Source organism: Elephas maximus, chromosome 11 (genome assembly GCF_024166365.1).
Source record: "Elephas maximus indicus isolate mEleMax1 chromosome 11, mEleMax1 primary haplotype, whole genome shotgun sequence".
In the NCBI taxonomy this organism is placed as follows: Eukaryota; Metazoa; Chordata; class Mammalia; order Proboscidea; family Elephantidae; genus Elephas; species Elephas maximus.
In genome coordinates this window covers 14046781-14061919 of record NC_064829.1, presented here as the reverse complement: position 1 = coordinate 14061919, position 15139 = coordinate 14046781, and the positions used below count along the sequence as shown (strand labels likewise).

The following is a 15139-nucleotide window of genomic DNA, read 5'->3' as shown; positions in this document are numbered from 1 at the left end:
CTTGTTTCCTAATTGTTCCATAACGTTATGCAGTGGTTATGCATTGACCTTTTCATTTTTCTTTCTACTTGCTCTCTCTCACATTTGACATTGTAACCACCTTATTCTTAAATTTCTCCCTTCCTTTGTCGTCCATGATGGTGCTCTCTTCTCTTCTGGTTTACCTGCCTCCCTGACTAATCTTTTTCTACCTCTTTTGGTGACTATTCTTTTCTGCCCATCCTTTAAACATCAGAGTTTTCTAGGGATCCACTCTTCAATTGACTTTTTGCTCTATGTGCTCTGCAAATATGATCTTGTTTATAGCTATGGTTTCAGCAATCTTCCATGTGCCATTACCTCCCCAGGTACTCTTATCTCTGCTGAGCTCCAGTAATCACATATAGGTACCTCCTAGACATCCGTCCTTCTGGCATCTTGTGATGGGTTGAGTTCCTCAGGAGATAGATCGAGATTTGTGTGCAGATTTATTGGTGAGAATTATCAGGAACAATACCTGTAAGTGTGTGAGGGGAGCAGAATTGGGCAAAGCGAAGTGTTGAACTTAGATGGAGTTGTGACAGTGACCTCAGCTGAATCCATAGCTCTGAATTGGGACAGCCCTTCAAAGGTAGTCTGCCCTAAGGAAGGGAGCATGACCTTGGGCAGTCAGCTCTCTTCCTTGAGGGCAATTCATGGAGAAGGAGTATAGCCAGAGCTGTCAACCACCAAGACTCCCAACATTTGGGTGGATAGCTTGGATGAGAGTGCCTCATTCCTAAATTGGACATCTGATCATACACCATAGCATCCACCATACACCTCAAACTTAATATGTACCAAAAAGAATGATTTACCCCTCATTCCCTTAAAAAAAAAAAAAAACTATGTTCATTAATGATGGCACCAAAGTAGAAACTCAGTCACCAAATTATTACCATTCTTTTTTAGAACTCTCTATAAAATCTGTACCCTCTACCACTGCCTTGGTTTAGTGCCCTCATCATTTTCTCTCACTTAGATCATTGTAGGACCTTTTCCTTTTTCTTCCATTCTCTTTTTGCTGGAGTACTCTGTTGTTAAATGTATATCCTGTATAAACAATGAACCATCATTTCCCTGCTTAAAGACCTCAGCTGTGACTAGCTATCTTCCCATTACCAACAGCTTAAAGTCCAAGTCTTTAAGCATGACAAAACCATATTATTTCACAGCCTGACCCCAGTCTACCTCTCCAGCTTCATTTCTGACTACCTCTTCCAAACTCACCCAATATTTTAGCCAAACTGGACTCACTACCTTTGGTACCTTTGCAGTGCTGTTCCCTCTTCCTGAAATGTTCTTCTTTTCAAGTCTCCCTCTCTTTCTTTTTCCATGCCTTAGTCCAGCTGTGATGTTATCTGCCTGAAATCTGATCAGAGCAATGTTGAGTCTTCCTCTTACCGTCACTAAATATCATAATTAACTGTATATAATTTCCCAGTGTGGGAACCTTGGCCTTTTCTTCTCTCTGCCCTCACATCAAGTCAGTCACTAAGTCATGTTGATTATATCAAAGAAGCATCTCACACCCTGTCCCCCTCTCCTTCTTACCTCTGCTATGCAAGGACCTCCTTAGACTAGTCACTCAAATATGTGAATGCATAGCAAGCATAGTGCTAGAAACTAGATACCAAAAATGAGCAAAACATTTTGAGTCTAGTCTCTTCTCTGAATCTAGCCTTCTAACTGTCTGGATTCAGTCTTAAACACAGATCTGGTTGTGTGCCTATGCAGCTAATCATCCCCAGGGACCCCGATTTTCTGTAGACTGAGTCCCAGTTCCCCATCATTGCATGCAAGGTCCTCCCTGCACTTCACTGGGCTTGTCTCTAGTTGCTGCCCTTACTGTGCACTATAGCTGTACCTGGAGTTGATGATTCAAAGATGCTCAAAGAGTTGGACAAAAGCTGATTTTTCAGTTCCACATCCACAGAACATGCTTGATACTAAACAAAACCAAACCCATTGCCATCGAGTCGATTCCAACCCACAGTGACCCTATAGGACAGAGTAGAACAGCCCCCATAGTGTTTCTAAGGCTGTAATGTTTATGGAAGCAGACTGCTACATCTTTCTCCCTGCGGGAGCAGCTAGTCAGTTCAAACTGCCCACCTTTCAGTTAGCAGCTGAGCGCTTTAACCACTATGCCACCAGGTCTCCTTTGCTTGATACTGCTGCCTTTTAAATCTTCTAAAAAAGACAGATTTAGATGTTAAAAAAATTAGATGTTACTCTAGTCAAAGTTAGTAGCAGAGATTTGTAAATAAAAGTAAATTTGTGATTGATACACCCTTTAGCAAAATCATTTGTTAATTCAGAGAAAGAAATAGTAATTTTGTTTTATTTTCCCAATTTTATTTCTGCTTAAAGGGCAAGAAATTTTAACTGAAATAATATGTCATGGTGGCACAGTAGGAAACCCTGGTGGCGAAGTTGTTAAGTGCTACGGTTGCTAATGAAAAGGTTGGCAGTTGGAATCCACCAAGTGCTCCTTAGAAACTCTATGGGGCAATTTTACTCTGTCCTGTAGGGCTGCTATGAGTTGGAATCAACTCAACAGCAACGAGTTTGGTGGCATAGTGGTTAAGAGCTCAGCTGCTAACCAAAAGGTTGTCAGTTCGAATCCACCAGTAACTCCTTGGAAACCCTATGGGGCAGTTCTGCTCTGTCCTGTGGCATTGCTATGAGTTGGAATTGACTAGACGGTAATTGGTTTGATTTTTGGGTTATCATAGGCTTGAAATATAGGCACAACATTGAACATTGTTTAATTTAAACGACATGTTTAAATTAAAACTTTGCACAACATCAGTAAAAATTACTGGCTAAAGAACCATGTTAGATTGTTTTTTAGTGCCACCTGATGTGTCAGTATTATATTTTATATAACGTGTGTCTTATTCTTGCAAAGGTGATGTAATGCAAATTTAATCCCCTTGTAGTAAGTCTTTGATTATATTAGAATTTAATTGTCTCTAATGTTGTTTCAAAAGGGATCATAAGCAAAACTATGAAATATTTCTGGTTGGAGTGGGAGTTTTTAGTTGTTCGATTTTGTTTTTTGACAGAATTACTAAATTCAGAGAAATACAGAGTACAATATAGTAGAAAGAGCAGTAGATTTACAGTTAGCATGAATCAGTTCACATGTAGATTTTGCTACAAATCAGCTATGTGATATCAAATAATTCACTCAGCTACTCTGATCCTCAGTTTCCATATCTGCAAAACAAAGCAGATCAAAATAGAATATGCCAAAGCCCACTGAAACTCCAAAACACTCTAAAATTTTAAGGGTTTACAATTATTTTATCCAGCTCAGAGTGACTTTAAGGTTCATCTTAACTAGAGCTATTACACGAACCCCAGCCTTTTGCTCATAAAAGGCTGTGCTTTTCAGTTGACTGGACTGAAACTTGTTTGTTCAAAATATAGTTTAAAGAGATAATAAAGACTAGAATAACAACATTGTTTTGACTCTACATTATTTTTTGTACTTTCCCATATGGTTTTATCCATTTGTTTCTTCCCACCCAACTAATTGCCATTTTATCATAATCTTTTCTCACGTGTATGTGACATGTTTTTATAAAACTCATTAGAAATGTGGTAAAGCATGCCCAAAGTCAATTTAAGAGTTTATTTTTCCATCAGATATTTTTCTTATAATTTAACTAGAATTCTGCCATTTTTCCAGAGAAGATGAACAGAAGAAAAAATAAAACTGTAGGTTAAGTTCCCAAAATTCAAAGGAACAAGGGAGAGAAAAATGAAACGGAGACTTGTCACATTCTGGTATCCACTGTGGCCACTGGTGACAACATACTCTATAGAGACCCTAGTGGGGGATTCCGGATGCGGGTGGTAAGAGGAAGGTGCATCCCTTGAAATCTGAAGAGAGAGTTAACTCTTCTAGAGGCTCACTGAATTCACAGATACTGAAAGACAAAGCCTCAGCGTCATTTACTTAAAAGTAGATGAGAACAAACCCAAGGGAAAAGTTTCCTCAGAAAGTCTCCATATATTCCTTTGGTGATTCCGCCTTTCTCCTATATGTTGATAATTCCCAAATTTATATATTCAGTCCAAACCTCCTCAGGTTCAATTTTTTTTTTTTTGAGAATATGCATAGCAGAACATACACCAATTCATCAGTTTCTACATGTACAATTAAGTGACGTTGATTACATTTTTCAAGTTGTGCAACCATTCTCCTCCTTTTCTGAATTTTTTCCTCCCACATTAACATAAACTGAGTGCCCCCTAAGTTTTCTGTCTAATCTTGAAATTTGCTGTTGTCAATTTGATCCTATATAGATGGTTCTTAAAAGAGCATAATGCTCAAGGCAGACATTCTTTACTAATTAAACCATTGTTTGGTTTAAAGAAGACTTCGGGATATTTTTGGTTTAAGGTTTAAAGATTATCTCAGATCATTAGTTTCAGGGATTCATCCAGCCTCATTGGCTCCACAAAATCTGAATTCGATGAGAATTTGAAATTCTGTTCTGCATTTTCTCTCAATTCTTCTGTAGAATCTTCGGTCAAAACATTCAGTAATGGTAGCTGGGCACCATCCAGTTCTTCTGGTCTCATGGCAAAGGAGACCATTGCTTGTGGAGGCAATTAGCCACACATCCATTTCCTTCTCCTATTCCTTGATCTCCTTTTCCTCTGTTGCTCCAGGCAAATGGAGACCAATTGTTGTACCTGGGATGCCCGCTTGCCAGCTCTTAAGACCCTAGGCACTATGCAGTGAACTAGGAGATAGAACAGAAGCACTAAAACAATAGTAGACCTATTAACTGGAATGTCCCATGAAACCATGACCCTAAACCACCAAACCAAGAAACCAGATATCATTACGTGTGTGTTTGTACAAGCAGCCTCAAAAGCTGCTCTTTTGTTGTTATAAATATCCTACAACTTTGCCAATTCATCTTTTTATGGGTATACAATTTACATCAATTACATTAATCAGCTGTTCAACCTTTACCCTTAATGTGAAAACCCTTACCCTAAACCAAAACTCAGGGCTCCCCTTTTTCCCCTCTCCCTCCCACCCCAGTAACCACTAATAAACATTGGTCTCTATACATTTCCATGTTCTTGTCTTTTTATATAAGTGAAGTTATACAATATTTGTCCTTTTGTGATTGACTTATTTCACTCAGCATGATGTCTACAAGCTCCACCCATGTTATGGCATGTATCAAGACTTCGTCTCCCTTTCTGGCTGAGTAGTATTTCATCATACATATATACCATACATTGATTATCCACTCATCCACTGATGTACATTTAGGCTATTTCCACCTTTAAATTATTGTGAATAGTGCTTCAGTGAATATTGGTCTCTTTTCATCACCGCTTTCAAGTCTTTTGAATGTATTTCTAGCAGTGGAATTGCTGGGTCATGATAGTTCTATGATTAATTTTTTTGAGAGTTTTCCGTAATAGCTGTACCATTTTGCATTTCCACCAGTAATGGATAAGGGTTCCAATTTCCACACATCCTTGCCAGCATTTGTTATTTTCTGTTTTTGTTTTCTATCTTAGCCATCTTACCACACCACCACCCCAGTGCAGTCAATTCTGACTCAGCGACCCTATAGGACAGAGTAGAAGTGCCCCATAGAGTTTCCAAGGGCTAGCCATCCTACCCAAAAACCCAAAGTGGGAGTGAAATGCTATCTCATTGTGGCTTTCATTTACATCTCTGTGAATGTCCATGAGCTCCACAAAGTCAACATGTCCACACTGAACTTACCCAAAAACCTGCCTCTCTCTCCTCTTCCATCCCCTCCTCTGGACTCTATTAGCCATTTAGTCCTCACACTAAAAAACTAAAGACCTCCTTGACTGTTTCCTCTCTTTCATTTCTCTTACTGAGCTAGACACCAGTATTTTTAGAATCCATCTCCTCCTCTGCCTCTCCATCTCACACCAATATAACAGTGATCTGCCTCCTTAATTTCTTGCCTCAGGTCTTGTCACCAACACATCTATTCTCCGTACAGATACAGCAGTGAGTTGTAAGGTCTTTCGGTGGTTCCAAAATACATACAAAATTTACCCTAGCAGTGAAATTGCTGGGTCGTGATACTGTGTTCTAAATAAAACTTGTTCCACAGCCAGTGTTAATTCCATGTGGGGAGTAACCCACTCAAAGGAGGTGTTTATGGTCAAGTAAGTTCAGGAAAACACTATTCTAAAGATAAATAGGTTTTGCCTACATGAACTGTTACCTCCTTCACCATGATACCAGCAGAAATTAATGGTGCCCAGCTACCATTACTGAACATTTTAATCAAGGACCCATTAGATGAATCCTGATCAAAAGAAGGAAAATCATGGGACAGAACTTCAAGTTTATAAGGAAACCAGACTTACTGGATCTGTTGAGACTGGGGGAACCCTTGAATCTATTAACTGGAAATAATCATTAAACCTTTAACCAAAACTATCCCTTGAAGCCATTATCGAACAACGGTTTAGCTCAGTTAATAAAGAATGTTTGTTTGTCTTGAACATTGTGCTCTTATAAAGAATTAACTTTTTGAATTCAAGTTGACAACTGTTAATCTAAAGCGTAGATGAGAACTTTAGGGGCAGAAAGTCTAGATTAACGGTGGTGGCACAGTATTCTACAAATAGAATGGTGACGACGCAAAGTAATATAACCAATGTCAGTGAACTGTACATGTAGAAATTATTGAATGAATGTATGTTTGGTTGTGTTTTGCCACCATAAATAAATAGGTTTATCACTGCAGGACTTCTCAGAACATTTAATGTGTTAATTGTGAGACTCCTAAATAAGTACATGTATACAGTGTTTCCCAGACTTTCTTGTTCTTAGAACCATTGCCTGTAAATCATCTTGAGGGACCAGTGTTCTGTAGAACATACTTTAGGAAAAGTTGACTTACAGAGTGGAATGCAACCTTTATAGCCTGTTGTTTAAAGCTTGTGATTGCTTTACCCTTGCTGATCTCTCCAACCTCATATCCCACCATTTTTTTCCTTTCCTCAAGTTTGAGGAACTAAGGACTGCTTCATTGACCCTGTTGTCCTCTCTTCTGGGAGTTTTCTCCCTTCCCTCTTTTTTCCCCCAAACAACTCCTTCCTCTAAATCTTTACTCTGGCTCTTCCTTTAAGATGCTGTTCAGACATTACCCTCTCAAGGCAGCTTTTTCTGACACCCCCAACCTCAGATGAGTAGATATTCTTCCTCTGTGCTCCTTTTGTGTGACTTTGTGAAACTGAAACAATAGTCCCAAACTCCCTACAAATCTTGTTGAATTTAAAACAGTTCACAGGATACAGAAATCAGACAAATGTGTTTGTGCAATTAGAGGCCTGAGAAATGATCAGCCTCAATAAGTTATTTGTCCTACAGAATTGTGCACATTCTGGATTCAACTGATAGAATCCTTATGGTGTCATTTAACAAGTTTTTCAGACCCCCATAATTCCCATAAACCTAGTTAAATCTAGAGTCTTGATTAGATCCAGGTTTGATTCTTTAGCAAGAATTCTTCATAGATGATGTTACATAATTCCTATGGCACCAGATCAGGAAACCATAATACCTGGTTGCCCCGCTTTCCTGTAGAGCTTAAACTGTCAGAAAAATCAGCTGAGTTGTTACATTGTACCAAAACCCATTGCATTCGCCTGTTGTTAGGTGCCCTCTTTGTCCTAATACACAGGGAGTAATTATAAACAAGGCTGAGAGGGGGAAGTATAGATAATCCAAGGGGTGGAGGGAGACTGTTCAGTGGGTCACAGAGAGTTAAACTGCCACACTTGAGTGTGTCTTGGTACACGGATCAGGTCAGCTTCCTGAACCTCCAAAATCTACCAGAAAGCACCAAACCAAAACCAGACCCACTGCTGCTGAGTTGATTCCGACTCACAGCGACCCTATAGTAGAACAGCCTCAGGTTTTCCAAGGCTGTAAATTTTTATGGGACCAGACTGCCACATCTTACTCCCGTGGAGCGGCTGGTGGGTTCCAAACTGCCGACCTTTTGTTTAGCAGCTGAGCACTTTAACCACTGTACCACCAGGGCTCCTTCCAGAAAACACAGTCCACTATGGTACCAATTTAGAGATGGCCCATAAGCTTTGGGGGGTATGAATAAGCTAATGTTATAAAAGAGTTATTACACAAAGAATTATCTATATGAATTCAAGTAAAAAAAAACCGCTGCCTTCGAGTCGATTCTGACTCATAGCGAATTCAAGTTAACGACTGTTAATCTAAAGCACAGTGAGAACTCTTGATTAAGGACCCACAAATCTGTTAGAAAATTTCATCTGTTTTGTTTTTTTTTTAAGGACTTCATTTAGTAAATGTAAAACTTGGAACATTAGTGTTTGATTTTCCTGTCAGGCCCACAGAGACTTCACTCCTATATGATACGCGTGGACTGCTGTGGTGCTTAGGGCTCTTTGCTTGGTGCTTACACCGCCCTATCTTTGTGAGTCCTCCCCTTAGTCTGAGCTGTCACTTACAGAAGCTCAAAAATGTGTGTCTGTAGTAAGTCACTTCCTAGTCCTTCGAATTTGCTGTGATCACAGGATCAAAAGCCGAAGCATGCTGGAGCTCTCCGCTGTGCTCCTCAGTTAAAGTTGCCTGAGAAGTAACAACCAGTCACTGCATTATTTAATTCACAGCGGATCAGAATTTATGGTTTTATTAAATTAAGCATGAAAAGTTTATGAGAATGTCTCATTGTTGTAAATAAAGCCTGATATTTTTAACTGTATACATACATACATATGTTAATTAGATCACACCGCCGCCTTCCCTGTCAGACCCTCTTAAAGAACTTTTTCGGCAACAGGAAGTCGTGAGGATGAAGCTACGTCTGCAGCACAGCATTGAAAGGGTGAGAAACGTTTGCGTTTGCGTTCACGCCAAAGTAGCAACTAGATTTTGCCAAGAGGTGGAAATGCCCTACGTTTTTTTTTTTTTTTTAATGTGTTTTATTTAGAAGTATTTTGGGAAGTGGTTTGATTTTATCTCATGCTCTGTGCAATTAGATGGAGAATTTTTAAGCCTGTATTACAGTTCACGTTGGGTGTATTTTTGATACATGAAAGTCTGTAATAGTTTTTTGTTATCATTTGTTGAATTGCAAAACCTGCAGCAGTGAATTCCTAGTAGGATGCTTGGGTTTTTAAGTTTTGGAATGGTTAATTGGTACCAGCTACTTCAGGGCTAAAGTGCAAAGTACTCACAAAGGCCGTGTTTGTTGGTTGTTACAGGTCTTCCTTAGTGTCTCGTTTCCAGTGGTTGGTTTTAACATGAAATGACAGAAGAAATCTATCTAATCACATATAGAAATCATAAAAGTCATTTTACTTAGACTGACAAAAAAGTAACACCTCTCTTGGGAGAGTTAAGGACCTCTGAAAATATGATGTAAGCCACAGTCTTTCTTCACAGAAATAGACATACTCACATACAAAAAAAAATCTTTATACAGTTTCTCTGGCTCATCCATGGTGGAGTTCCAAGAGCACAGGGTCTTAACCTTTTTTGTGCCAAGGATTCCTGTAACAATCAGGTGAAACCTGTTGAACTGCTTCTCAGAATGATGTTTTTAAATTCATGAAGTAAGCTTCATAGAACCTCAAAGTGCAAGGAGTAAAAGAAGGAAGCACTGATACTCACGAAATGTACAACACTGTACATGACCCATGTCAGTGAACAATTAGTTCACGTAACACACTTCAGTAGTTACTTTGGCCATCAGAACCCATCTGGTGTATATCATTTGTGTACTGATCCATGATACAGAAGGCCATGCCACCCTGGGAACAGTTAAGAATTTGAACTGTGCAGCTTGTAAACTTTTAACCAGTAACGAAAATGACTCACCTCCTTCCACATATTGATCAACAAACAGTTTAGAGTTATAGAATGCCGGAAAGCAACTTAAATGCCTGACAGTGGGAGAAGAGCTTTACCATTTGGTGACTGAATTTGATACCATTTGGTAGCTGCAGACTCGCATAACAGCTGGCCAGCTACCACACAAATGTCTCTACACGGAAAAACTGGAATCGTGTATCTTTTAGCAACAAATCTAATAACTACTAAAATTTATAAGAAGTAATGAGTATAAAAATTTGGGGGGATATCTGTACCAACTATAATATGAATTGAGAGTATTTTATTTCTGTGAGTGACAAAGTAGTAGATACTTCTAATACTACTACTAATACTAATGATACTTTTGTTGCCTGCATTCGTAACGAGAAGTGCAAGCTGATGGTTCACAGACCACTCTTCTTCCACTCCGTGCCTAGACTTCCTGTGGCTGTGAGGACCCTAGGCTAAGAACTATCCTAGTCATTTTCCCATAGAAAAGGATAGTTGAATGCTATGCTAAATGAGTGAACAGAGCTTGTAGCCAGAGCCCCTGGCCCACTACTCAGAGCTGCCCCGTGTCCACTGTCACACCCCAAGAGCTAAGAGGAAGCAATACTTTGGCACACACACAACCTATTCTCAACATTTGAAAGGCTCTGCTCTAGGAGTTCAAAGACACAGTGGTAGAACGCTGGTCTAAAATGGAATAGCTGAGCTATCAGTTAAGCATGTGTCTCTGTTGATTATTTTCAGAGAGAGGGGTCTGACTTTAAAATGTATTTTTTCTGTTTACATGGTGTTTGCTTTTGAGGAATTTTAGATTATTGCTCTCAATCCCTACAGGACTACAACCAACTTCTAGGAAGACTTTTCTTCTAGCTGTCTTTATTATCTGATCAAGTCTTTAGATATCGTCAAGACTGAATTTAAACTTATACTTAAATTAATAAGCCATAAGTGTTAGGGTTCTTTTCTTTTGAGTATAATTTGTCCTGTAAGGATTAATAAGAAATTAAGCAGGACCATGTTTCTTTGCCTTTTACATTAAATTATAGATATCATAAAGCTAATGCATATTTGCACTAAAATATGCATATTTTAATGCAAATATATTACTGCATAAAATATGCATTAAAATAACGCATATTTGAATATAATATGGCTTGCGTTCCCTAACAGGAGAAGGCTAAAGTTCTCGCCAGTTAAGGGGAGAATAAGGAACCTGGTGAGGAGAAGACCAGGCACAGGTTTAGTACTCTTCCAGCTCCGCCACCCAGATAGGGCCGACAAAATGTCATGTAACTGGGGGAATCCTGGAGTAACTCCCTCTGTCCTTAAAGTTGTAGCCAGCTACAAGTCCCAGAGTTGACCCCACTGATGTTTAAGTCAAAGAGGACAGTGACCACCACATGACACAAGTCTGTAGCCAGGATCAGGATGGCTTAGGATCTGCAGTTGGACCCCAGGAATTTCCAGTCTGCTGAATGCAGAAGCTTGTCTAGATCGTTCATTAACCTTGTGTTCTACATAATTGAAAGTTTTAGGCTCCACTTGATACATTAAGGTGGGATTTTAGTGTAATTGTCAGTGATTTATGAGTAATTAGCATCAGAGTACAATGTATTTATTTCTGTGAAAATATTCATTATGAAAGAAAAACTGCCACCACAGTGAGCTGCCAGTTCACACGTACTAGGAGGCTGTAATCAAAAAGATGAATAATGAGTGTTGATGAGGTTATGGAGAAACTGGAACTCCTCTACACTACGGGTGGAAATGTAACGTGGTGCAGCAGCTTTGGAAAACAGTTTGGTGGTTTCTCAAAAGGTTAAACATAAAGTTACCAGACGACCCAGCAAGTCCACTCCTAGTTACTTATCCAAGAGAATTGAAAGTACTTGAGCATGAATGTCCATAGCAGCATTATTCACAATAGCCAAAAAGTGGAAACAAGCCCCAAGTGTCTATCAACTGAGGAATGGAAAAACAAAATGTGGCATATCTATAGGTTGGAATATTATTCAGCCATAAAAAGAAATGGTGTATTGATACACGCTGTGACATGAATGAACGTTGAAAGCATTATACCAAGTGAAAGAGGCCAGTCACAAAAGACCAGATAATTTATATTAAATGTTTAGAATAGGTAAACCCATAGAGACAAAAAGTAGGTTAGCATTTGCCAGGGGGTAGGGTAGGAGGAGAGGAAAATGGGGAATGAATGTCTGGAATGTTCTGGAGTTAGTAGTGTAATGATAGAACAACATGGCGAATGTACTAAAAACCACCGTTGTGCACTTTATAGAAAAGAGACTGCCAATTTTGAAAAAAGAAAAGGTACTTATACTTTTAGAACACTAGGAGTTCTCACATTTCTCAAACCTACTGAGAAGAAACGCTACTCTTGATATCTAAGTTCTTTAACATATTTGTGTGTGTGTCTTAAGTTTGAAAAATGAATTACTGAAGAATTTGTGTGTATGTGTATATGTGTATATATATATATAGGCTTTTTTAATTCTTTGTTCGACTAGGAAAAACTGATTGTATCCAATGAACAGGAAGTTCTCCGAGTTCATTACAGAGCCGCGAGAACACTGGCAAATCAAACACTGCCATTTAGTGCTTGTACTGTTTTGCTGGATGCAGAAGTATACAATGTTCCGCTGGACTCTCAGGTAAAGTTTTCATTGGTACATTTAGAATACTCTGAAATATAACTAGGTTACTTTTGTCATCCATTTCCATGGAAGAAACTTGAATTCAACAATTCTCAAAGCTCGAAGGAGGAAGCAATACTTTTTCAGACCACAGTGCTGTTTATGGATCAGTGGATCTTCTATTTTCTAAAATCTTCTAAACACTAGATTTATATTATAAAAATCAAACAATCACAAAAACAGATATGTGTTTAGGATAGTGCTCTTAAATATAACTTACATATATCTTACATATAACTTATAGTTTATGTGGATTTTTATACATTTAGTTCAGTAGTTTGCCTCTACTGTACATTGAGGAAACATTACAAGCAGGTAGAACCTCTGGGTTGTGACATTGGTAGAATAGAGTCTGGCTCCTGTTTTGATCTTGGATATTGGTGGGATAAATTAATGTAATTGTGAAAAACCGTATCTGTGTCTTTAATAAAGTTTACTGACACATATAAATCACAAGAATTCTAAAAGGAGTCATACCAGTTATCAGAAATATTGTGTGCTTCATAAACGAGAATGAAATTCATGGATCATAAGAGAAAAACTATAATTATTAAAACAAAAAGCATAAACGCAGGCATTAGAGCATTATCACAAAACAGACTAGGTAGGAAATACAGTTTTTTCAAGCAGACACACAAGTAATAGAAAGGGTTTGGAGTATATCACAGAGTCAGCACTTTGTCTTCTCTGGCTTTTGTTTTATCTGTAAGAGGAAGAGGTTGAACTAGATCAGCAATTTTCAAACTTTTTTAAGCCACCAAATGTTTTATTCATTTGAAAGTATTCAGAGATATCTGAAGAATCTATTAAAATGAGTAACTAGATCTTAAGAAAGAACTGTTTGACTCTAAGGAAATAAACTCTGAGAAGGCCACTGAGGGAGTTTCCAGAATTTTCAGCTTTAACAATTTTAAAGGAAAGAATGGATGATTTTAATAACTGAAATTTACAGTTTAACCATGTTGGTAAAAGACTGGAATAGACCGTGCAGTATCTTGAGGTCTTTTAAAGTTTTGTGCAATTATAGAGTAATGAAATCAATATTAGAAAAATAGGGACAGAGGTTTATAATTAAGGTACAAGGAAAAGCCTCTTGAAGATTTCTAGTTCAGAATGGTTGAGTACACAAGTAAACACACCTGTTTACTTTTTCTTCTTCCCAAAACTCATTGAAAGGACAAAAAGTTTGAGTGTAGTCTATATTAATTCCGAAACGAGTATTCTTAAGAGTCAACATGGAACTTCTTTATGAGCACTTGACAAGATTGGTCCTGGAAAAAAAATGTCAGGGGCTCCATCTCAACACTTCCCCCTACATATGGTAAACTTTTACATTAAAATTAAGTCAAATCGACTTTACAGTAATTAATAAGAATGCCACAGGCACAATACTTCATATGATACCGATACTCCTCTTTGAGAAACACCATTGGCTCACAGAACCCTTAAGCCCATTGCTGTTGATTCCGACCCATAGCGAACCTGCAGGACAGAGTAGAACTTCCTGTAGGGTTTCCAAGGAGCGGCTGGTGGATTCCAAACTGCCAACCTTTTGGTTAGCAGCTGAGCACTTAATCACTGCGCCACCAGGGCTCCTCACAGAGCAGTAGGTTATATTTAATTAATAACTAAACCCAGCATGCTGAGAGTTCTAATAACTAATCTTTCAACTCAGTATGGAAATAGAGGCTTTATGAAATTTCTGTAATATTCAATTTATATTTTATTATTTTTAAATTATATTTCCATCATTCCTAAAAAATGACATATACCATAAAAAGATGATATGATGACATATAGATTTTAAAGTGGGTTAATGGTATTTTATAACATTCAGCTACTTCTAATTTCTCTTTCAGTCTGATGACAGTAAAACTTCTGTGAGGGATCGTTTTAATGCAAGACAGTTCATGTCTTGGTTACAAGATGTGGATGATAAATTTGACAAATTAAAGGTAGGTATATTTTTTAGTTCAATTTAAATGAATGCTTCCCCTTTCGTAAATAAACAGAAACTGCAGCTATATTAGAATAATTAGGAAAGGAAACATTGGTTAGTTAATAAATCCTCATGCTGGGCCACAATTGGAAAGATAAAGGGAAATAAAGACCACAAGTCCATTTTTAAGGACCAGTAGAGTTCAAAACATTAAAATACAGAAAAAACACTTTATAATTTGGATTTACGTGCTTATTATCCAGTTCACATGTCTGATTATAGTTCTAAATGTGAAACAATGAGAGAATGATAAGAGAGGAATGTATTTTGCAAATCTATAAAAGAAAATTGAAATTTTGGTTCATTTCAAAATCATTTTCCTTAGACTTTCACGATTCTTTTGATATTTCAAAATCTTATCGTTTAGAAGAACATTTCAAACAATAATTGTAAGATGACTGTGAAGTTGCAGACCCAGAAATAGTTGGCATACGGGTATGGACAGATCAGACAGGAGATGGGCATGTAATTCAGAAACTGTTTATACTTCTAATGCCCGTCTTTGTCCGT

At 38.0% G+C, this 15139-nt stretch overlaps 1 protein-coding gene across 4 annotated transcripts in view; it reads left to right on the top strand.

The window, feature by feature from the left end:
- Positions 1-15139, top strand: part of ANKRD12 (ankyrin repeat domain 12) — a 165833-nt gene that overhangs the window by 147755 nt on the left and 2939 nt on the right. For all 4 annotated transcript variants that reach the window (XM_049900150.1, XM_049900148.1, XM_049900149.1 and 1 more), the window contains 3 exons: positions 8823-8921; positions 12445-12588; positions 14490-14585. In XM_049900150.1, coding sequence (XP_049756107.1) covers positions 8823-8921; positions 12445-12588; positions 14490-14585 — 339 coding nt within the window. The remainder of the gene's footprint in view (positions 1-8822; positions 8922-12444; positions 12589-14489; positions 14586-15139) is intronic.